The sequence below is a fragment of the Lepidochelys kempii genome, chromosome 8, assembly GCF_965140265.1.
Source record: "Lepidochelys kempii isolate rLepKem1 chromosome 8, rLepKem1.hap2, whole genome shotgun sequence".
Taxonomy (NCBI): domain Eukaryota; kingdom Metazoa; phylum Chordata; order Testudines; family Cheloniidae; genus Lepidochelys; species Lepidochelys kempii.
In genome coordinates, this window is record NC_133263.1 from 97,291,113 (window position 1) to 97,316,209 (window position 25,097).

Consider the following 25,097-nt stretch of genomic DNA (forward strand, 5'->3'; position numbering starts at 1 on the left):
GCAAATTAGGTGGCTAAAATCAGGGAGAGTTGGATGCTTAACTCCCTTAGGCTCCTTTGAGAATTTGGGAGGCTGGAAATTATGGTACATGAACTGCAGCTGTGGTGTACTGTGCCTTTAAATTCATAGGTGTCTGCAATGGCAGCTGTAATTTTGAGAGAGAAAGTTTATGCAGCATGTTACAGAAGAAATGCTCTCTCCTTGAGGCTTTGCTTTAGTTATTTATCTCTCACCACCCCGCTAAATCAAAAGCACGATGTTCTTTGTGCATCGAAAAGCATAAGAAGAAGAAAGTTTAAGATCCATACTATTTTCTAGAAATATTTCTGTTCCAAAAATCTTTATTTGACCCAGTTTTTAAGTGCCTGGAGGCAAAACTGACTGGTAGATGAACTTTTGGGACTGCAGCCCTAAATGGATTATATAAATCTGTCTGTTCCATTAAAATACTCACACATGCTGTCAGGTTTAGAAAATCTTTTCATCTCATATCTTAAAGAAACTTGTCAAGTTAAACTGGAATTGTAACTGGTCAGTGGTGTTTTCTACTTAGGGAAATATGTTCTGCATTTTTACAGCACTTAGAAGTATGCTAGTATAACACTGTGTATGGTTGCTGTTCCCCTGGGACCCTCATGGAAATAAGATGTGCAGCTTGCACAGCAATACGAGTGAGCAAAAAATGTGAAATTTTAAAGACCTACAACAACTCTAAACTTTTATTAAGATATGCTACTCAGATACATCTGCAAGTCAAACTATCACCTTCAGCTAAAGAAGAATGTATTAGAGAAGTAAAGACAATATAAAGGCAACAAACAAATACAACACTGAGATGGTATACTGAAAAGGCTTGAAAGAAAGTAGCAGTCCAATATGATGGGCAAAATTCTTCTCTGATCTACACCTATGATAACTCATTGGAGTTGCATGGAGGGAAGTCAGAGCAGAATTTACACCAAGAAGTCTAGCATCATTTGGTTAAGTGTGCAAATCAAAATACACCATTGCTTCTCAGTACAACATCTGTACATTAATGGTTGTAAGAAACACATAACCGGGACCGGCTTCATGTTGGCCCTGGATGTTAATGGTGGTTATAGTTGCCATAAAACACCTCTGGAAAGTCTGTCATAGTCTGTGGACTGGTTATCACAGTTGTTGGATCATATTAGAGAAGTTCTGTATTAAAATCACAAATGAGTTTGATTCCCCGTAGTTTAAATTCCAGGGTATTACTAATTAAGAGGTCTCTTGGTTTTTGGTACTGTTTCTCTCCCTCTCTGTGTGAAACTTGCAAGCTGCTAATTGTGTTAGTACATTCTAAGACAGAGTCTGTTCTCAAAGCAATTCTTTGTAACAACAACTACTCACACACAGAGAGATCCAAAGCAATACTCTGTAACAACAGAAACAGCACCCAGAGACTCCCCGCCCTTTTGTTGTATTCATCTCGTTTTGTTAACAATTGTGATTAAAATAGAGATAGAGGATGTATGTGGATGGATGGTTGGTGTGGATAATAACTGAAAGATCAGGGAGGTGCCAACCTAAGAATCCAGTGTCCATCGGCTGAAGAAGGCGTCAAGTGGAAACAACCAGAGGACCCCTGGAGGGCAGACTGGAATCCACCCAACAGCCTCAAGAGTGGGAGAACCAAAAAACAAGATAACATCTGGCAGCACAGAGCCATCAGGAATGTGACATCTGCTGATTGATTCAGCAACAGCATGATGAAGCAATTCCCATAGACTGGCATAGGAAGAAATTCCTATAAAAATGGACTCTAGAAAGTGAGAACTTTGGGGTCTGATTCTGCAAACCAACTTCCAGGAGCATCAGATGAGCATCTGACAAGGCCCTGCTCCCTCCTAACGTCCAGGCCACCTGGCCAGTGGCTTGGTATGAGCAACTCTAAGGCTGGTATCTATAACAACCTTGCAGAACCTGTGTATGTGTGTATGAATGAATGAATATGTGAATAAATATGAAATTGAATGGAATGTTATAGCTATAACTAACTGCTTACTATGATTCTTTCTGTATTCACAATAAATGTGGCATTTTGCCTTTTCCCCTTTAATAAGATCCTGCTGGTTTTTATTTTATTGGTATAACACAGTCCAGTTTATGGCTAAAGAAGCATTTCCTGAATCCATTTGGCTCTGCAGATGCACTGCTTCAGCTGGTGCCTTCTGAAGGATACGGTTCCATGCCTGGAAAACAGCAACCATCATTTAGATATACACAGAGAACAGCGGGATTTTGTTTATAAAATTTGTTCTTGCTCATTGTGAGTGAAATCCACCTCTGCACAGACAGCCCCTACAAGACTGATGCACCACTTAAATCCACATAAGTACTCAAAAGAGGGCTTAAGTGGAACCTAAATGGTTGCCATGTCTTGTGCTGGCCCTCTGCATAAAGGTTAGAAATATGCTTGGACTGAAATGACCAAGGATAACTGCATCAAAGACTGTGTAGTTTAACATTTATATTCAGCGCCCTCTGAGGCTGCAACATACACTGCTAATGGCACTTCAGAAGTTATGGGATTATAACAAACTCCTTGGCTATTTTAAAATAAAATATAAGGCACAGCAAATTCTTTATGCCACACAGATTCCATCCACTACCACTAATCCCTTCCCCACCAGAATTTCTCATTAGCGAAAAAACAAGAGGGCGTGCAGGGGACTTATAATGGGAGATGAAGATCTTCATCTGTGAGTCACAGATTCTAATGAGGGCCAGGTTGGAAGTGGCTGAAATGGTACATGAGAAGTTCACAGCTTGTTTCAGTCCAGTTCCTAGTGGATGTGTGTGTCCGTGTCACAAAATCACTACCTGTATTGGTCCCCTTGTGGGTAACCCTGGCAGAGTGACCAAGGAGTGACTGGACACCAAGAATGAATTACTATACCTTCTTGCCCCCAGGGATGGTCCTTCCAGGACAGAGACTAGTGTGGGAGGATGTGAGGAAGCTTGCACTACTGCTTCTCAGGCTGTAGCTGTTCTAGGGGTACGCCGAGGATTTTGGTCTGCAGAGCTGTTTACCCAGCACTTTTCATCAACACATAAACACAGCAGCTGATGCTGATATTTTGCTAGTTTATATAATATTTCAGCCATTCTCTGCTTGCCAAATAGATGCAAAGAAATCCATGCCTATGCAGTGTATGTATGGTAACATCACAGGATGTTAAAGGTTAGCTCCTCCACAGTGATCAACATGGCATGGCGTGGCTAAAAATCAAGAGAAAAATTCAGTCCTCAGAGGCAAAGTTTTGGTCACATTGCGGAGTTTTAATCTTACTTAGCTGGGGTGAGGATATTTCCCACAGGCCTCTTGGAGTAATAAAGTAGGTGCACAGTCTACAGTATACCTAATTGAGTTATATTTTGAATGTGACCACATGTTGCACTAATGTAATCTAAACACTTGCCAGTGTGAGTGGGTTGAGACGCCTTTCCCAAGCTTGTTCTTGGAACCAGAATGAGTTTACTGGGGGGAAGGGGTGTGCTCTACTACTATTTTAGAAACAGTGGATTAGGTGGAGGAAATACTGTATGCACATTAAGCAAAATCCAGCATCTTCTGTGTAGCTTTCTTCGGCAAGTGAAGGTTTGGAGCGTTGGATGGAATTTTTGACAGATCTGGGGTGATTTATAGGCTTTGGCGGGATAATTCCTGCCATTCTGGGTTAGCTCCCGGTAATAGTTGGTGACATCAAAACATACTGGCCTATTGTAAAATAAATGACATTTTTTTAATCCAGCAACTAAACAAACTGAAAATATTTAAAGCAGGGATGGGAGAAACCTATCTGGACTCCAACTTTCCCCCCAAAACTTCAACCAAATATTTGCTGAGGTTCAGAAAAGTTCAGATAACTTTCCCACATCACCACATTATTTTTCATTTTCATGGCAGACACCTCCTTTTTTTCCTTAATTCCTGACAGGGCTAGAAGCAAAATTGCTTAAACACTGAGAGGCTCTTTCTATTTCCAGTCCAAACAGAAATCCCACAAGACGACTCATATGAAAACTAATTCTCATGGTATTTCCAGCCCAGTTTTGTAGACTCAAGAAGCTCAGTTAATCTGTGAACCTTTGGGTCTTTATCAAAATTGAACTGGAATGCCAAACTCACTGAAGTCCCCTTTCCCTAATTAGGTGTCTTTTCCCTTGTCTTATCCACATGATTCTTCTCTCCCCTCCCTCTCAATAAGCACCACCACTTAACATGCTACATTTCAGAGCACTGCACAAATGTTACTCTTCACAACACCCTTGGGAGGTAGAGAGTTAGCATCCGATGAAATGAGCTGTAGCTCACGAAAGCTTATGCTCAAATAAATGTTAGTCTCTAAGGTGCCACAAGTCCTCCTTTTCTTATTATCATCCCTATGTCAGAAATGGTGAAACTGAGGCAGAGAGCATGACTTACTCAAGGCCACATTGATATGAGAGCCAGATTCGAACTCATGGGGTCCTAGCTCATAATCTGTTCACTAGGTCTCATGGCCTCAGAATAAATCATTGAACTCAAAGTAAACTTTTACCTGAGGAACTTTCTTAAAGCCACATGGGCTGCAGGCACTTTTAATCTTAGAACCCACAGTGTAATGGAAAGAATAAGACAAAACAAATACGACTTTATTTATGGGCGACTTCCTAGTTTCAGGTGCCTTTTTCCATCTTACCATGGCATTATTCTCCCATAAACCATCTAATTTGAAACAATAGGAAGCAATGATCTTTTTCCTTTGTACAATGCTGTATTTCAAAATGAGTTTTGTCATAATAAATATTTCAATAAAAAAACAAGTAGCAAAACAACGCAAGCCAACCTCTTTCGTGCTGCTGATTAAGGGAAATGCACAGAGATACCATTTGGTTCAGTTTGCTAAATGGGATGTCAAAGTAACATCAGGCACGGATTTCTCACTGCTTGTAGGTGTGTTTATTACATAGCCTTGTTGTTCCAAGAACAGCTGCTGAGCAATAAAGGTTCCCTCTTCCCCTTGACAGACACTGTTGGTCCATGGCCTTGCATGCACTCTATAGATGCTTAGCCACGAGCTTTCACCCCAGGTAAAAAGTAGTATTTTGTTTCATTTCACCTAATGTCCTGCAAATTATTTATAAATTCCTTCTCAAGGCTGAAGCACAGTCATTATATTTTGAATGCTTCCTAGCTTGGTCTGTGAGGCAGGCAACTTGACCTTTTACAACAAGTCCAGCATGCAGTGAAGTCAGAATGAGAAACCTCGGTTTTTGTGAGATTCCCTTCCATTTCTCTTTGCGATTTGGCATAGCAACAGTACAGACTGTATATTCAGAAAACAGAACAATACTGAACTACTTATCTGATATTTAAGTCCCTATTTTTCTTACACAAATGCCTTCTTACCTGTTCATCACCAAAGAATCTTTTCCCAAAAGAGGTCACACTGGCTGCCTCATAAGTGAGCCACGGAGCTACCTGGCCACTAATGTAACTACAGTATGAGGGGAATGCTTGCTCGCTCTCAGACTATTACTATGAAGGAGCATTTCTGGGTGAATCAAGCAGACCCATTGATAAGGGGTCATTAGTGTGTAAGTCATCCACTCTCTGCCATTAGCATGTTTCAACATCCTAAAAATCAACCTAGGAATTTATAGCATTTTGAAAAATGACTGCCCATCACATTGCTTAGAGAACTGAGGGCATGGAGGGTGGGGAAAGGTGAATAACATTTTCACTGTACCTATGTATTGCAGCACTGGCAGAATCCGGTCCAGTGCCTCTCTATTTTTCACAAAGAACACCCTCTAGTCTCACTGCCTGAAAAACAAAAACATTTCAGTAAAACAAACAGCAATATGCTTCTCTCAGTTAAATAAATAACTATGTATAGCTTGCCCAAAGCATTACAAAACACACTACTGGGAACCATCTTTCACTAGCTGAGGGGATGGCATGGATTAGATCTGTGGTTCTCAACCAGGGAGACGTGTTCCCCTGGGGGTATGCAGAGGTCTTCTGGGGGTACATCAACTCATCTAGATATTAGCTAGTTTTATAAGACTACAGAAAAAGCACTAGTGAAGTCAGTAGAAACTTAACATTTCACACTAAACATTTCACTTGTTTATACTCCTCTATATACTATACACTGAAATGCAAGTACAATATTTATATTCCAATTGATTTATTTTATAATTATATGGCAAAAATGAGAAGTAAGCAGTTTTTCAGTAACAGTGTGTTGTGACACTTTCATATTTTTATGTCTGATGGTGTAAGCAAGTAGTTTTTAAGTGAGGTGAAACTTGGGGGTCCACAAGACAAATCAGACTCCTGAAAGGGGTCCAGAAGTCTGGAAAGGTTGAGAGCCTCTGGACTAGATGACCTGATAGCGGAGCCCTTTTTTTGGTCTCTGATCTCTATGGGTATGTCTAAAGTGCAGTGTAAACCCACGGTTCAAACTCAGGCTCAAGCCCAAGCCCCCTTCTATTTCCACACAAATCATCCCAACCCAAGCTTGGACCCAGGGTCCCAGCACCCCACAGGGGTGAGGGTCCGATCCTTTGAGTCAAGGTGGGACCCAGGGTTCAAGCCATATTGCTTTGCAGTGTAGATACAACCCCACTAGATTCATTCTCTGTGAGTCTGCCAAAAGAATGCCATGGGGTGACTTTCTTTGTCCTCTAGACAGTCAAGTTTGGTGGATAGTCAAGTTTTCCCACACTGCACCATGAACAAAGGGTTAGAGAGGCCACATTTTGGGAGGGTGCAAGGAAGTCTGGGGTATGGGTGATTGGACTTGGGCCTGCACAATGCAGTGTAGACACTGGAGCCTCAGTTTGGGACCAAGGGTTCAACAATTCCTAACCTAAAGTTACAAATAAGTATAGATGCTCAAACCCTAGGTTAACAAACCCAGGGTCTGCTAACTCAAGTTCTACTAATACTGGGCTAACATTGCAGTGTAAACACACCCTATGATGTGATAACTGAGGGACACGTTAGAAAAAGATAAACATCAGGATGGGAACATAGGACTGGAAGAGGCATCCTGGGTCATCAAGTCCAGTCCCCTGCTACCTCAGGCACCCCTGTCATATAATCCCATTAATTAATTTCTCAAACTCCATCCTGAAACCAGTTAGGTTTCTTGCTCCCACTACTCCTATTGGGAGGCGTTTCCAGAGTCTCACTCCTCTAAATAGAAACTCCCTTCTAATTTCCAGCCTAAATTTATCCATGGCCAATTTATACTCATTTGTTCTCGTGCCAACGTTGTCCTTTGTCTTAAATAGCTCTTCTCCTTCCCTGGTGTTTACCCTCCTTATGTATTTATAGAGAGAAATAATATTCCTTTTCAGTCTTCATTTTGCTATGCTAAACAAGCCAAACTCTTTTAATCTTCTCTTGTAAGATTGGTCCTCCTTTCTCTGATCATCCTCATTGCCCTTCTCTGCACCTGCTCCAGACTGAGTAAAACTTTCTTTGACACGAATGACCAGAATAGTGCACAGTATTCCAAATGAGGTCTTACCAGTGTCTTGTAATGTAATTAATTCTTCCATATCTCTACTGGAAATACCTCACCGGATACATGCTTAGGGCATGTCTTCATAGCAACATTAAAGCGCTTCCATGGCAGAGCTTTAACGCGGCTGTGTAGTCGCAGCACCAGCGCTGGGAGAGAGCTCTCCCAAGGCTATAAAAAAAAACCACCTCCACAAGGGGAGTAGCTCCCAGCGCTGGTCCACTGTCTACACTGCCACTTTACAGCACTGAAACTTACAGCACTCAGGGGGGTGTTTTTTCACACCCCTGAGTGAGAAAGTTGCAACGCTGTAAAGTGGCAGGGTAGACAAGGCCTTAGATTGCATTTGCCTTTTTTCTCCACAGCCTCACCACATTGGTTGCTCACAGTCATCCTGAGATTGACTAATACACCCAAGTCTCTCTCTTCCTCTGTTGTTTCTGTCTCATAAACCCTCCAGCATATAGCAGAAAATGGAGAGGATAAAGAAGAGTTATTAGGGTGGCACAGGGTGTGGCATAACTAGGAGTCATGGGGTGAAATTCAACAAAGGAAACTATAGCCTAGATTACAATGAAAGCTTTGCTGATAATGAGATCTTTTAAACAGCAAAACAGTTTCCTAAAGGAAATACCTGTAGCAGAAACTCCCCTATGTTTGACATTTAAAATGGATTGGAAAAACACTGGATAACATTACAATAATATTTTTCACTACTATAGCACCTTCCACTCAATGACCACAAAGCACTCTGCAATAGAAGTCTCACAACCATTCTGTAACATAGGGAAATATGACCGTCATTTTGCAGACAGATTAAAGGGGAGATTTTTCAAGGCACAAACGGCAGTTAGGTATTTTACTGATTGCACAGCCAATCTAACTCTGGCATTTCCTAATTTTTTATTGCTTGCCTTTGTAATCATAATAATATTCTTGTAAAGTAGTTTTGTGTGTGTAGGTTCCTAGGGTTTTACAAAAAACAAACTGAAAAACAGAAATTTCAACATGAGGCATCTTAGTGACACCCAGATGGATCATCAGCAGGATTGGAACCTTTAGATGTACTGCATAGACCTCTGCCACTTAAGCTAATTGAGTAACTCATATCAGTAGTAGGTTGTCATATCAGTTAGTAGGTTCTGTGGACTAAAGGGGATGAGACACACTTTGCCAGCAAGTTTCACAGATATTTGCTGACAACAGAAAAATGGTGAGACTCAGGAATCTTGGGTTTCAGTCCCTGCTCAGGAGGGGATTGTGCTCTGGTGGGCACAGATTTTTATGACTGTTCCCACCAACTGTGACCCTTTCTGTCATGTCCCATCTCTTCACCCCAGTCCCAGTCTCCACTCCTCACACTTCTCATCCCAGTCACCTTGCCCAGGAAGTCATAGTCTCACTTCTCCAGACTCCCCCATCTCGTCTTCCCTTATCTCCAGTTCCAGTCTCTTTACCCAGACTTTTTCAATCCCCACCCCACACAATTCCCTTTTTCTCAGATTCGTTGCCTAGCCAGTCCAGTTCCCTACCACTGTGGTCACCAATTGCTCTCACCCCACCCACATTGACTTCCTCGCCCAAACTCCCTCCCCAGGCTCTTCATCCATTCTCAGTGCTCCTCCAGAGTCTTTACCTAGCCAGTCCTTATTCTCCCTCCTGCACCTGGCCCCTTGTCAAATATGTCTCCCCTCCCACATCATCTCCTTCTCCCTACCCCACTGATTCTTAGTCCTACTCTCCTTGCCCAGCCTTTCCCAGACTCCCCCATTCTGGGCCCTTGTCCAATCTCAGGTTTTCCCCCCACCCAAATTTACTAGTTCTGAGTCCCGCTGCTATGTTTTCCTCCCCATTTCCTAGTCTCCCCCAGAGCCCAACTCCCAGTCCTAGTTCCCCCTTCCTTCCCTTGCAAGCCTCCAGTCCCAATCCTCTCCCTCCCTTGCAAATTCCTTGTCCCAATCTTCTCCCTTCGTCCCCACCTCTCCCACGTCTGGCTCTTGTGCCCTCTGCAGGAGTGTTGAAAATTTTTTATAGTGGGGTGCTGAGAGCCATAGAACCAAACTGTAAACCCTGTATATGATGGAAACCACTTCAAGCCAGGGGGTGCGGCAGCATCCGCAGCACCCCTAGTTCCAGCACCTATGGCCCTCTGCATTCAAACTAGGCAGCTTCTTCCTCCATGTAGCCTGAGCCCATACAGAGGAGCATTTAGAGTACAGGAGAGACAGGTGAAGCTGGGAAGGAAACTGCTTTCTTGTCCTTGGAAAAATTCTGAGATTTTGGAAAAATTTCCTGTCTTTAATCAGGACCAATTAATTAATTAAAAATTCCAAACCTTGAAATTTTTTGCAAACTGACAATCAGAAATACATTTTGGTTCAGGTCAACCAAAACATTTAATTTTGACATTTTCAAATTTTTTAATGACAATTAGCCTATATTTCTAATGAAAAGTTGTTTCAAAGTGAAAAACAGAATTTTTCATTTAAAACAATATCAGAACATTTTTAAAACCAAGAAATTCCTCAAAAAGTACCCTTTCCCATTTTCACAAATTGACATTTCAGGGGGAAAAAAAAAGAATTCAAAAAATTCCTGACCAGCTACAGACAAATGATTGGCATATCTGAACAATTAGGGATCTTTAATAATAGAATACAAAGAAGTCAATGCGCTATTTTTTCAGGCTAAGCTTTTCCTTGTAAAATGAAATTATGAAACCTTGCTTATTTAGTCCAATCTCCTAATTTTGTAAGAACAAATAACTAATTGTTGTATTAAAAATTATTCTTTTCAAGCCCTTACTAGTAATTTATAAGTCTGTAATTGTCTCCATATTCCATCCCAGAGATCCCTGTAATCTGAGTTTGAATACACCACAGGAAGCTTAAATAGAGGCTCAGATTTAAAGGACAGTGTTAGTGCCCATCATAAAATGTAATTTATTATCACCACTTTGCAACGGAGTGGGATAGCCTGACCTAGAGAACTGTCCAAGCTAATATACATTACATGGTGAATACATATAGTTGAACTGTTAGAATGCTGTCAGACTGGTGGGCCACGTGCAGGGTGATATGCAGGGAGAGTAAAAGGAGCCTTTAACTATTCTTTTACCACGGAGCAGAAGCAGCCAGAACTGCAGTCCTGGAGCTCAGGGATTGCTCACTGCTACTGACCACAGGGATGCCAGTAATTTCAAAAGGGACAGGGTAGATTTGCTGATCCCTTTCCCCACCAACTAGCCATGGAGGGGAGACTATGCTGCACCTTCCTATGAAATGATGCAGCAGCTATGCTCCACCATATTCCTCTCCTGCTCCCCTGCCTGCCTGGAGCCTCTCCTCCCTTGCCCACCTCTCACAGCTTAAACTCCCGTTTTCCTCCACAGCTGCAACAGTTCCATCCATCCCTCTCATACAGAGATTCCACTGATTCCCCCGTCCTGAATTTTGAAGGGGTTAATACTTATATACACAATGACAGTGTAAAGTTTAAAAAAATAACATGGACTGTAACTGAATTTCCTTTACTCCAGTAAACTAAAAGTTCCTGCAGGAGAGTGTTTAGTGTAAAGCTCTAGATTGGAATTTGTTTTGGGCATTTGTGGCCCCAGAAAGGAGAAGCCATTTTGGTTTTGGCCAGAGGGCTGACCTATGCTCCCAACTGAGGCAGTGTCCTGGCCACACCTTACAGCAGAAATAAACAGCCCTCTCACAGAGGAATTATTGCAAAGATTCTACCTAACTATAAAGACAAGACAGGTTACTTGAGAGAAAGGATGTTCCACCAGAGGTTTCCTGTGTGACCTTGGCCAGATCACAAATGGTAGGTGTACACTGCAATTAAAAAAAAAAAAAAACAGCTGGAGCTATAAGACTGCAATATAGCTGTTCAGGCTTGGGCTGCAGCTTGGGCTCTGGAACCCTGCAAGAGCCTTTACCCTGAAGAGATAAAGATTTACTCCATCAGTGAATTGGTGAAGGCAAATCCAGCATATCAGAAGTTCTTTTGTGATGGGGATTTTAAATACCCAGAGAGATAGTTAAAAACAAAACTCTCAGCATAGCCTGCATAGTCTTTAATTAAGGAGTTATAACAGGAATGGTTTGAGATTTTACAACACCCTGCTGCCTGAGCCCCGCAAGCCCAAGTCAGCTGACACAGGCCAACTATGGGTATTTTACTGCAGTGTACACATACACTTAGGGACAGATTTTTAAGGATATTTAGGTACCCAGATGGATGCCTAGTGGGGTTTTAAAATTCTTGCTGGAGTAAACCTTTATCGCTGCAGATGATGTCAACAACACAAAGCTGATCTTACCTGCTATCTGCAAGCTTAAACCTGTATCCAGCTTGTTGCGTGGCTTCGTACTGATAAACAAGTAACAGAGAACACACACTGTGATGATAAAAGCAAGCAGGACCACCGCTGCTATTGACAGACCCACAAGTGCTCCAACACTGAGAAGAGAGAAAACAAAGTGATTAAGTGTACACACTAATCTGTGATGTCTGTCAAACAAATGCCCAACATGGGATCTGGAGGTTACCTGTATTCAATAGGGCAGGGAAACAATCTTACATTTTTACTACATGTATAGATTTAGGACCAGATCCTTAGCTGGTGTAAAGTTCCTCAGTGGAGCTAAGCCATTTTACAGTAGCTGAGTGCTTTTATCATGTTACCTGCTACTTATTGGGCCTGATTCTGCTCTCATTTACAGTGATGTAAATCAGGAGTAACTCCACTGAAGCAACACCCATGTAAAACTGGTATCAGTGAGATAACTCTCTCTCTAGTCCTGAGCCCGCCTCAGAAAAATGTAAAGAAATGTATATTCTTTGCTGGGAAATGCTCATCATTTACTGCAGCAATCAGTTCCTGTGTGTGAAATGGCTGGAAGAAATTACTCAGGGCTTCTTAAAAATCAAATCAGACAACATCAAAGGCACACTAACAAGAAATCAACAAAAAGTACTGGGGAATTACTTGTCTTCACAATTGTCCCTGATTTTTTATCTCAATCGTCCCTGATTTTATTGGCACTTCTACCATGGAACTTTGATTTAAAGGACAAAGGAAAAAACATTTCTTCCGATGTTGCACTATAAAAGAAAAGGCTCCCAACCTGCTAACAGACTGCTTAGGAGTCCATGCAAATATTTCATTCTTGGCTCTCTTCTCTGAAGAAACGTAAAGGGTATTAAATATTTTAGATTGAAGGTTAATTTTTGTACTTCAAGAAAATACACTTATTTTAAAACCTAATAGGAACATGTTTGATGTAGCGGATACATATTTGTCACAGGCTTCTCTCCTTTTGGTTCTGAAATGTGTGTAAAAAGGGCTAATGGAGTTTATTTAATGATTCAAACAGCACCACTCTTTTTTGCTAGTAGCTTTGCAAGGGAGAGTGGAACTCCATGACCCCCGCTATGCCTCTGTCTTACAGCTTGTCTACACTGGCAATTGACAGCGCTGCAACTTTCTTGCTCAGGGGTATGAAAAAACACTCCTCTGAGCCCTGCAAGTTTCAGCGCTGTAAAGTAGCCGTGTAGACAGTGCACCAGCACTGGAAGCTGTTCCCTTGGTGGAGGTGGTTTTTCTATAGCGCTGGGAGAGGTCTGGTGCTGCGACTACACAGCCACTTTAAAGCGCTGCCGTGGCAGAATTTTAACGTTGCTAGTGAAGACATGCACTCAGTGTAACAAGTTTTGAAGGCAGACCAATTTGCTGCTTCTAAGCCCTTTGTCAGTAGCCACTGCTGCAAAGGAGCAGTGTAAAACTGAATATTAATTCACTTGCACATAGTAATAAAGGCATTAAAAAAAAGGGAACATATTCAGGAGATGGGAAATGAACCAAGACATACATTATATCATAATATTAATTTACTGCAGCAGACGCTATCTCAGGGGTGGGCATACTACGGCCCGTGGGCCAGATCCGGCCTGTCAGGACTTTGGATCCGTCCTGCGGGAATGCCCCCTGTGGTGCCGCAGGCCTCATGCTACTCTCAGAAGCGGCCGACACCACGTCCCTGGGGCCCAGGGTGGGTGGGAGGGGCAGAGGGCTCTGTGTGTTGCCCTTGCATCCAGACACCACCCCCCGCAGCTCCCATTGGCCGGGAATGGGGAACCGTGGCCAATGGGAGCTTCGGGGGAGGTACCTGGAGGCGTGGCAATGGCAGCGCTCAGAGCCCTGTGTCCCCACTCCCCCGGGGGCTGCGCAGGGACATGGCTCTGGCTGCTTTCTGGAGCAGCGCGGCATGGGGCCAGGGCAGGCAGCCTGCCCTGGCGCCTGCCGCTGCCACCCTGGAGCAGCTTTAGGTAAGTGGCGCCAGGCCGGAGCCCAAACCGCTCCTGCACCCCGCTCCCCAACTCCCTGCCCTAAGCCCCCTGCCTGTACCTCGCCAGGTGGGTTCTGATCTCATTTCTGAGATTTCAATTCAGGCACTTATAACCAGAATAGACAAAGCACAAGGAATGTACTGGAAGGGATCCACATGAGCATCCATCAAATGAACAATTTTCCTTATGACTGAGTCCAATCCAGCATGAAACTGAATCTGGAGGCTTTTAAGAAAGAAAAACAGTATTGATTCTTTTCAGTTAATACTAGCTCTACAAGCTGAAGGCCTGAATACAATAACCCAGAGACTGGAGCACAAAAAAGAAAGATTGTCCACAGTCTCCTATCCAAATATTAAGGAGACCTATGCATGTTCAGGAAAGATCAGGATTATGCAGACTAACATGCTCTCTTCCTTATTCATGCATCCAGCTACTACCTCTTCAGCTGCAACTTACCATGACACCCATCATTTAATCATCTCAAGAGGCATTTCTTTATACAGTACATCTGTGCTACCATTACATGGCATGTGCAGACCACCATTCGGGGTAAAAATGGAAAAGTTAAGGAGGATTACTGCAGCAAGAGGAGTGCTGAGCATTCCTCATCACAAGTAAAAGGGTACAGAACAGCATGACACCAAGGAAGTGTTCTACATCTGAAAGACTGCCATGTCCTAGACCCACTTATCACTAAGGGCATGGCTACACTGGAAACTTCAAAGCACTGACGCAGAAGCGCGCTTTGAAGTACAAGCGGGGTCACGCATGAACGCTGTGAGAGAGAGCTCTCCCAGCGCTCTGAGCCTGTCCACACTAGCGCTTTAAACTGCTCAGACTTGCTGCGCTCAGGGGTGTGATTTTTCACATCCCCTGAGACAGCAAGTTAGAGCGCTATAAAATGTTAAGTGTAGACAAGCCTAAGGCTGAGATTTGGTCATGGAGGTCGCAGAAAGTCATGGATTCTGTGACGTTCACAGCTGCAATGGCTGCTGAAGCTGATCCCGGGGCCAGCTGCTTGGGTGCCCCGTTGGACAGCTTCACCAGGCGCTGCTCAGGTGCCCCACAGCCTGCCGCACCAGCTACAGTTGGAGTAGCCCGGGGCCAGCCGCACTGGCTGCTGCTCAGGCAGTCCCAGGGTGGCTGGCCCTGAGGAGTGTCTGAGGAGCGGTCCTAGGGGCAGCCCCGGAGGAGTGCCCAAGGAGTGGTCCTGGGGGCAGCCCCGGGGCCAGGCGCACCAGCCACTTCTTGGACGGCTGGCCCCAGGGAGCACCCATGCAGCAGTCCCAGGGGCAACTCCAGGGCTAGCCGCACCAATCACTGCTTGGGTGGCCCAGTAAACGCCTGAGCAGCGGTCTCAGGGGCAGCCCCGCGGAGTGCCCAAGCACTGGCCACGGCTTGGGCAGCTAGCCTGGGGGAAGCACCCAAGCAGCGGTCCCAGGGCGGCTGGCCCCAGAGAACACCCGAGCAGCAGTCCCTGGGACCTTGGAGCAGGGGTGGCTGGGGGCAGTCAGCCCCTGCAGCCAATGCGGGTGCTAGCCATAGGCCACAGGGCTCCCACAGCAGTGGTGTCCTGGGGCCCCAGGAGCAGCTAAGTTTTAGTCAGGGGTATTTATACAGTAAAAGTCATGGATAGGTCATGTCCAAAAACAAGTAATTCATGAAAAAAAAAATCACCATAAAAATGCAAAGTAAATTACCTCCAAGCTTTTAATAAATAATTATATATTTCATAAGCAAAATTATTAAATAATATTCTCTTCTTTGGTATTTCTTTAATTTACTTCCTGTGGAGGCACCAACCAAGAGAGCCGAAAATACAAACTCTGCTGAGGAGTTCCTGGATCTGAGATGCTGGACAGAGGCAAATTATTAATTGTTTTGTTATCTCAGCTCCACCTCCTGGGTAACCCATGCATTAGCTCATAAGCACTGATTTGAAAGAAATTGAATTTACTTTCTCTTGATTAGGTGCCACACACAATAAAAGTTTAAAGGGAAACCAGAGTACAAGCATAACAGTACTGGTATCTGTTAAGGAGCCCTTCATGAAAGGCTGCCTTAAAGCAGGCATAAATGGTTATCAGAGGATCAATCCACAAAGGAGGATATTTGGGTTGCCTAGAATTTCTCTGCCCTCAACATGTTAGTGATATGCTGTGCAGCAGTGGAATTGGTATGTTAAAATATTTTTTACCTTTTAACTTGAAATAAACTGTATGTATGTTCTTTTTGAATGGAATGCGGCTCTGGAATGCAACTGGCTGCATGTTCTTGTCAATATGGGCTCTTTTTTAAGACATCAGTGTCTAGCCTTTGTTAATCTTGCAGTAAAAATAAATTTAACCTGTGTAGTTGCTCTAATCCCAACCCCCTCCCACTGGCTAGTGCAGGGGGAGTGGTTACGGAAAAGGAGCATAGCTATAGCTAGCAGTTGTAACAGTTACACCACAGGGAGTTGTCACAATTTAGAGCAGACTAAGGCCATGCTAAATTGTGCAATGGTACCTGACTGGTGTAGATCAATCCAGAACTGAGGGCACACAAAGGTGGCTTAAATAAAGACACCTTTGCACTTCTCCCCTGAACTACACAGAGCATTCCTCAGCCACAGTTCAGATTTGGAGCTAATAAATCCATAAAGATATATAAGCCTTGGTTCAGCTACATAGACCTTCATACAAAGAATCCTTAATAAAAGCCAGGCTCTGATGTGAAAGAGGAAACAAAAGGCCAAAATAAATAAAGTGTGAAAGCATCTGTGGGAAAAGAAGTCAGGGAGAGAATGAGAAATAGGTAAAGGGACAAGGTCTCAATAAAGGAAAACGAGGACTGAAAAGACAGCAAACGAGTTCAATAACGAATAAGTCATGAGAAAGCAACTGAGCTCTGGAAAAATACAAAAGCAAAATTCCACAGAAACAGAGATACTGTAACAAAATGATAGAAAGAAACAGGTGAGGAGTGGGTAACAAATGCAAAGAAAAATAACTGGAAGAAAAAAAAATCAGTGAGAGAAAGCATCTAACACTCATGATGGATGTTCAGGACTCTATAATTAACCATGGACGAGACCCACAGGAAAAAAAAAAGTCCTGCACATGTTAGGAAGGGTAACTATTATTGATTAGAGAGGCATGACTAGCAGTGTAATGAGCACAGAACTTGGAGACAGGAATTTCTGAGTTCTAATCCTAGCTGTGACACCCAACTTCCTGTGTGCCCTTGGTGGGCCAGTCACCCCCTCCCAAATGCATTGAAAGGATTCATTATGCAGCATTTTTTAAGAACTTTGAATATTAAAAATGGTACGTATTATAGAGCAAACACAATTAGAACTGAGTTACCTTCTACCTACAGTATATGGATACATCATGCATTTAACTTACTCAGCTTAGTCTCAATCGCTCCCCAGGTTCATCTAAAGACATGGTTGCAAAGAAAGCTCATGAAAACAATATTTCTGTGAATTATATTTTCAAGCAGAATAGCAATGAACAGTCAAAGGAGAGTCATCTTTTAGAGGTGGTCCTTCTAGAAGGATTTTGATTCATTATTTGATTACTGTGCATTGCTTTGAAGATGTAAGGCCTGATTCTCCACTGCTTTAGCCCTGGTGTAGTCATTCACATGAGTGCAGAGTGAGTGTCATGTGGGACAAAATTTTACCAAATAGCACATACTATAAACCATTATCATAGTGTTGGGAAGCTGTAGAGTTTCCAGTGTCTGGCAGTATTGTCAATAAAAGTGAACCTGGCAGTATGTCTGGCAGTATTGTCAATAAAAGTGAACCTGGCTCTGATTTTTGCTTTCCATCCCGGCTCAGCCGTTCAGTATTTGCTTAACCCTGTGGCTGGCTGCTTCCTCAAGGGGCTAGACAGACTGTATTCTCAAGTACGACAGCCGATTCCCCCATGGGATCTCAATCTGGTGCTCTCGAGACTCTCTTCAAGACCCTGGTGACATGTTCTCTCCTCTACCTCTCTTGCAAGGTGGCATTCCTTGTGGCTATAACTTCAGCTAGGAGGGTATCTGAGCTCAAGGCCCTGAAGTCCGAGCCCCCTTATATTGTGGTTTACAAGGACAAGGTGCAGTTGCAGCCACATCCAGCTTTCCTCCCAAAGGTGGTCTTGCAATTTCATGCGTATCAGGACATTTTTCTGCCAGTGTTCTTCCCTAAACCACATGCCACTAACTGAGAACATATGCTCTGTTCCCAGGATGTCAGACACGTGTTAATGTTTTACACTGAGCAGATGAAACCATTTAGGAAGTCAACCCAGCTCTTTGTTACAACTGCAGAATGGATGAGAGAGCTACTGGTGTCATCTCAAAGGATCTGTTCATGGATCATGGCTTGTATCACACGTGCTACAACCTAGCAAAGCTGCCAGCCCCACCGTTGACAGCTCACTCCACGAGAGCGCAAGCTTCATCTGCAGGGCTGCGACGTGGTAGTCTACTCACACGTTTACATCGCACTATGCCATCACTCAGCAGGCTAGAGATGCTGCTGCTTTTGGCAGAGCTGTGCTTTTGGCAGAGCTGAGTCTGCAACTCAGTGAACTCTGACCCGTCCTCTGGGTGACTGCTTGGGAGCCACCTACTTGGAACTGAATGAGCAACCACTCGAAGAAGAAAAATGGTTACCTACCTTTTGTAACAATTGATCTTTGAGATGTGTTGCTTATGTCCATTCCAAAACCCACTCACCTCCCTTACTCCCCAAAGGAGAACATTGTGGGAATAAGGGGAAGACCTCTCAAACCCTGTTTCTTAGAAGTCTCTTATCTTGGGCAAGACCTACCGCAACCAAAACAGTCTAAAAATAGCTAACAAAATAAAACCCTACAACTCAATTTAATCTACACTAAGGCTAGTGCTGTAAAATAACTATTTATACCTAGCTCTAAATAGTACACATGGCATGGAAATGGAAACATTGGTTCCAGGACCACTGCAGCTGGATAGAAGAGCTGATGGATCGTTAGAGGGAAAGGGATATTTAGACCCTCAGTCTTTAGAATATTGGGCTCAAGTGAATTGCTCACCGTTCCTAACTGCCTTCTATTGCTCAAATAGGTTCTGTAGCCATGTGGTGTGGCTAGGTTAGGCCAGGTGACTCCTACACGGGGCTCTGTGGAGACTGTATTAGGAAGGAGAACCTTAATATTACATCTCACCTGGAAAAACATCACCACAGCACTATGTTGGGACACTAGCTTCCTAATGAACTGAAGTGGAAGAAGACACAATCACAAACATCATGTTCTGAAGACCTAGGTGACAGTGACCCTCAGAGGTCTCCCACCTAAGCTAACCTGCTTAGTCTCTGAAGGCTAATAGAAACACAACACAAGGAGGCATGGTTGCAAACATAGAGAGTGAGTCAATTAAATATTCCCATTGTTAAACAATTAAAATTGTACATTATTTTTCTCATGAATTTTACTTGTATGTTTAGTACAGTAAAAGCCTAGAACATCTGATCCATTTTGCAGAATGAACTGTGGTTTTCCCAGAAAAATGGATTATGACATTACTGGTGGCACTCTCCCTCCTCCCCCAGACCCCCACTACAGTTTTACCAAGTGACTGCATATACATCTTGGCTCTAGAACTAGTCCCTCTGGTTGCAATGATTCATCTTTCAACATGAGTATCCACCACCTAACAATCTGGAGGTAAGTAGTAGTAAAAATGTCACCTAAGGAGGAGTCAACTTGCTGAAATATTTTGTTCTTGTGGATTCAGTCTCTTTGCACACCAGCTTCTGACAAGTGCTTCAAGGAGATACATTCATTCTTGGGAGAGTGGGGAGGAAAAGACTAATGTTGTTTTATATTGATTCTATGGCAGATTGAGAAAAGTTTCTAACAATCACGATGGAGTCCAGACCAAACCTTCTTAGCTGGATTTGGTAGCTGTGACAGAGTGCCTAGCACTACAGTGGAACAAATAAGGACATCCTCAAGACTTATGGCCAAATTCCCTGCTGTTGTGATTCCACTGACTTCACAGTCAAATCCCCTACTGTTGTAATTCTATTGACTTCAGGATCAAATTCCCCGCTGGTGTAATTCCATTGACTTCAATACAGTTGTGCAAACAGATAATTTTTCCCTCTGTTTGTTTACTGCACAAAAGGATATTAATCTTTTACTGCACAAGATAACAAAATATACTATTTTTAGTGTCTCCACAATTTCTCCCTTTGCACAAAGCAGTTTACACAATCCCAGTTTCCTTTTCAGTGTGCTGCACAGTATTATTTTCAAACACTTTAACAGTTCAAGTTGCACTTCAAGGAGCTGCAGACAGATTTCCAACTGTTGAACAAAGAGGAAAGGAGACAGTGCTGGGAGAGATTCAGGCATGTTCCAAAATGAAAGTGAACATGGGGCCTCACATAAGCACATATGGACTCAACCTAACACATCTTTTCTAACTGCTATGATCTTACTAGTGGCATCTGAAAGTGGATAGCCAAAATTGACAAAGGTCCTCTATGAGCCAATTTACAGCAGTGGGTAAAGATTAGAGATGAGTACCTCACGTTGACAGTTTGTCAGAAAACTAAAAGTGTCCTTCCAAAATCAAAAACTTGAAAAACAAAAAACAAAGCTCAGTTTTCCACAAAAAGTAGATGCTTTTTACAAAAAAATTAATCAAAAATCTCAGTGTTAGTTGTAAAACAGTTTCAACTGAATTTTTTTCCATCGGCTGTAGTACAGATTTTATGTCTGATTTGAAACAGGGTTGGCAATGCCTTAAGAATTGTGCCCCCCCGTAGTATCACTTTCTACTCCCTTTTACTGAAAGTTTACTTCACCTTTAGTTCTGTCTGAGATGGAAACAGTATAAACATTTGGAGCCTGATCCCACACAATGCTGAGCTCCTCTTGAGAGATGCTGTTGACCTCAACTGCTCCTCATTTGTCCCTCTGGAATGGAGGATGCAAAAACCCTACAGAACTGGGTCTATTGAGATGTAATTGATTAGTTTCCAAACATCTCCCATTCCTAGAATGCCCATCAAGGGCTGAATCCTCAGAGCTTCCACATGTGGAAATTCCATGGAAGTCAATGGGAACTTCACGCTCAAGAGTCCAGGGCTAACTGGATCAGGCCCCAATTCACCTGACAGCAATTCCCCTAATATTAATAGTGCTGGGGCAGGCTATTATACACGTGTGTTCACGCCCCCGACGGGTGGTCTGTGCCCCGCGCGGACCGCTCCCCTTACCCAACACTCCGGGACGGATCCGTCTGTGCCCCCGGCCCCCCCCATCACCCGACGCCCCGGGACGGGTCGGACTGTGCCCCTGGCCCCCCCCACCCCGTCACCCGACGCCCCGGGACGGGTCGGTCTGTGCCCCCGGCCCCCCCCCCCACCCCCTCACCCGACGCCCCGGGACGGGTCGGTCTGTGCCCCCGGCCCCCCCCCCCACCCCCTCACCCGACGCCCCGGGACGGGTCGGTCTGTGCCCCCGGCCACCCCCACCCCGTCACCCGACGCCCCGGGACGGGTCGGTCTGTGCCCCCGCCCCCCCCGTCACCCGACGCCCCGGGACGGGTCGGTCTGTGCCCCCGCCCCCCCCGTCACCCCGGGACGGGTTGGTCTGTGCCCCCGGCCCCCCCCCTGTCACCCAACGCCCCGGGACGGGTCGGTCTGTGCCCCCGGCCCCCCCCCCGTCACCCAGCGCCCCGGGCGGGTCGGTCTGTGCCCCCGGCCCCCCCCCCCCTACACCCAACGCCCCGGGACGGGTCGGTCTGTGCCGCTGGCCCCCCCCCGTCACCCAACGCCCCGGGACGGGTCGGTCTGTGCCCCCGGCCCCCCCCCCCGTCACCCGACGCCCCGGGACAGGTCGGTCTGTGCCCCCGGCCCCCCCCCTGTCACCCAACGCCCCGGGACGGGTCGGTCTGTGCCCCCGGCCCCCCCCCCGTCACCCAGCGCCCCGGGCGGGTAGGTCTGTGCCCCCGGCCCCCCCCGTCACCCAGCGCCCCGGGCGGGTCGGTCTGTGCCCCCGGCGCCCCCCCGTCACCCAGCGCCCCGGGCGGGTCGGTCTGTGCCCCCGGCCCCCCCCGTCACCCAACGTCCCATGACGGGTCGGTCTGTGCCCCCGGCCCCCCCCGTCACCCAACGCCCCATGACGGGTCGGTCTGTGCCCCCGGCGCCCCCCTGTCACCCAGCGCCCCGGGTGGGTAGGTCTGTGCCCCCGGCCCCCCCCACCCGTCACCCGACGCCCCGGGACGGGTCGGTCTGTGCCCCCGGCCCACCCCACCCGTCACCCGACGCCCCGGGACGGGTCGGTCTGTGCCCCCGGCCCCCCCCGGTCACCCAACGCCCCGGGACGGGTCGGTCTGTGCCCCCGGCCCCCCCCCGTCACCCAACGCCCCATGACGGGTCGGTCTGTGCCCCCGGCGCCCCCCCGTCACCCGACGCCCCGGGACGGGTCGGTCTGTGCCCCCGGCCCCCCCCGTCACCCAACGCCCCGGGACGGGTCGGTCTGTGCCCCCGGCCCCCCCCGTCACCCAACGCCCCATGACGGGTCGGTCTGTGCCCCCGGCCCCCCCCGTCACCCAACGCCCCGGGACGGGTCGGTCTGTGCCCCCGGCCCCCCCCGTCACCCAACGCCCCGGGACGGGTCGGTCTGTGCCCCCGGCCCCCCCCGTCACCCAACGCCCCATGACGGGTCGGTCTGTGCCCCCGGCGCCCCCCCGTCACCCAGCGCCCCGGGACGGGTCGGTCTGTGCCCCCGGCCCCCCCGTCACCCAGCGCCCCGGGCGGGTCGGTCTGTGCCCCCGGCCCCCCCCGTCACCCAACGCCCCATGACGGGTCGGTCTGTGCCCCCGGCCCCCCCCGTCACCCAACGCCCCATGACGGGTCGGTCTGTGCCCCCGGCCCCCCCCGTCACCCAACGCCCCGGGACGGGTCGGTCTGTGCCCCCGGCCCCCCCCGTCACCCAACGCCCCGGGACGGGTCGGTCTGTGCCCCCGGCCCCCCCCGTCACCCAACGCCCCATGACGGGTCGGTCTGTGCCCCCGGCGCCCCCCCGTCACCCAGCGCCCCGGGACGGGTCGGTCTGTGCCCCCGGCCCCCCCGTCACCCAGCGCCCCGGGCGGGTCGGTCTGTGCCCCCGGCCCCCCCGTCACCCAGCGCCCCGGGCGGGTCGGTCTGTGCCCCCGGCCCCCCCGTCACCCAGCGCCCCGGGACGGGTCGGTCTGTGCCCCCGGCCCCCCCCGTCACCAACGCCCCATGACGGGTCGGTCTGTGCCCCCGGCCCCCCCCGTCACCAACGCCCCGGGACGGGTCGGTCTGTGCCCCCGGCCCTCCTCCCCGTCACCCAACGCCCCATGACGGGTCGGTCTGTGCCCCCGGCCCCCCCCGTCACCCGACGCCCCGGGCGGGCCGGTCTGTGCCCTCGTGGCCGGCTGAGGGAGCCGCTCTCACCTGAGCCACCACATGTAGCCGTGCTCGTAGGGGAAGAAGCTGTGGGGGTCATCGCAGCAGTACTTGACGTCCTGGAAGCCGCAGCAGTACAGGGCGCTCGCCTCGCCGTCCGCCCGCGGGCAGCTGAAGCCGCTCACCAGCGCCCCGTCGGCGCTCAGGTAGCCGGTGCAGTCGGAGCTCATGGTGCGGCGGGCGCTGCGGGCGGGAACCCTCACCGGCTCCCGACCGGCAAAGTTGGCTGGAGCTGGTGCCAGAGCGCGCCGCGCCGTGGGGAGCCGCGACAGATGCTGCCGGGCAAGCGGCCCCCGCCCCCGCCTCCGCCTCCAGAGGCGGCTCCGCAGAGTCCCCTGGAGAGCGGAGCGCGGCCCCCCGGTGCCTGGGGCGGGGGCCTCGCACCCCGCCCGGGCCACTGTATCCCACCCGCCTCCCGCCCGGGCCAGCCCGCGGGCTCCCCCTCCAGGACCGCTCCGGGAAGCTCTGCACTGTGCCGCGGTTGGGATTCTGTGGAAGGGGCCCGATCCCCCCCGCACTTCGGTTACATCAGGGAAGGATTAAGTCCAAAGACTTTCCTAAAACTTGTTTCTCTCGTCCCACTGCCCTCTGCAGACCAGACGGAGAAGGTACGGAGCTTTCACTGAGGTGATTTTTGTTATGCTGACAGTTTTTATCCATACAGACGAAACCAATCGCTTATAACCAAGAGAGACATTTCATAGAATATCAGGGTTGGAAGGGACCTCAGGAGGTCATCTAGTCCAACCCCCTGCTCAAAGCAGGACCAATCCCCAATTTTTGCCCCAGATCCCTAAATGGCCCCCTCAAGGATTGAAATCTCAATCCTGGGTTTAGGAGGCTAATGCTCAAACCACTGAGCTATCCCTCCCCCCCTTAGGGTTTTCACCCCTTAGGGTACTTTTCACTATTTAAAATACAGTAATTGTCTTTCTCTGCAAAACATAACAATCCCTTTAACCCAAAACCATTTCAGCCCCAACAACTGTCATGATGTAGACATCTGATGTAGCTGGACAATCCCAGTTGCAGACAACCCAGTGTTTATAATGATCCTTTACTTCCAACATTGCCACCTCGGGGCAGGACGCATTATCTCAAACTTTCCCAAGAGCATTTCCTCCTCCAACATGGCAAATGACACGTGGATTTTGCTATCGTTGTTAAATTTTAGACATTTCAGCGTATCTAGAAAGAAAGCCTGAAGATAATTTTCTACAAAATGTTGCCTGAAGCCTATTATGGGCACCTGGCACCAAATATGAATAATGAACACTTGACTACAGTAGTCATAGCCATTACACTGAAAAAATACATTTCAATAGCATATAGGAATGTTATAGTTAATTATGTTGTTTGGAGACCAGTTGCATATGGAAAAAATCCCAGCTCTGGTCATTTTGTTAATATCATTTCATCAGTACATTGTATTTAATTTTCTAGTTTTGGTTTTTTGACATTAAAAATGTACAGAGATAAATTCCTGATCCAAACTAAAAGCTAAGTCAAAGGGAAAGTGCAAAGCTTTAAAAATGTGTCAAAACATCCCCCTCTCCTTTTCTTTTTCTTTTTTTTTTTTTTAAGATCCCAAATCATTATGGGTGAATGTCACCTGTAGTTCAGGATGCCTTTATAAAGAGCCAGATCCACAACCCTTTGAGGTTAATAGAGTCTTTACCATAGACTCAGTAGAGTCTGGCTGAAGCCCTAAGGTCCTCTGC

The 25,097-nt window shown here is 47.0% G+C and overlaps 1 protein-coding gene across 1 annotated transcript; it reads right to left on the reverse strand.

The window, feature by feature from the left end:
* Positions 1 to 756: 756 nt before the first annotated feature.
* Positions 757 to 23,546, reverse strand: SHISAL2A (shisa like 2A). The gene is made up of 4 exons (XM_073357717.1): positions 23,365 to 23,546; positions 11,875 to 12,014; positions 5,760 to 5,836; positions 757 to 2,216 (listed from the first exon to the last, which is right to left on the reverse strand). Exons 1-3 carry the CDS (start codon positions 23,544 to 23,546, stop codon positions 5,808 to 5,810), a joined length of 351 nt encoding a protein of 116 aa, XP_073213818.1. The 3' UTR covers positions 757 to 2,216; positions 5,760 to 5,807.
* Positions 23,547 to 25,097: the final 1,551 nt, after the last annotated feature.

Coding starts and splice junctions, on each gene's coding strand:
- SHISAL2A (XM_073357717.1), bottom strand. CDS start 23,546: ATGAGCTCCGACTGCACCGGCTACCTGAGCGCCGACGGGGCGCTGGTG. Junction 12,015..23,364: donor GGCTACATGTGGTGGCTCAG/GTGAGAGCGGCT, acceptor CTCTCTTCTCAG/TGTTGGAGCACTTGTGGGTC. Junction 5,837..11,874: donor TTTAAGCTTGCAGATAGCAG/GTAAGATCAGCT, acceptor TTTGTTTTTCAG/GCAGTGAGACTAGAGGGTGT.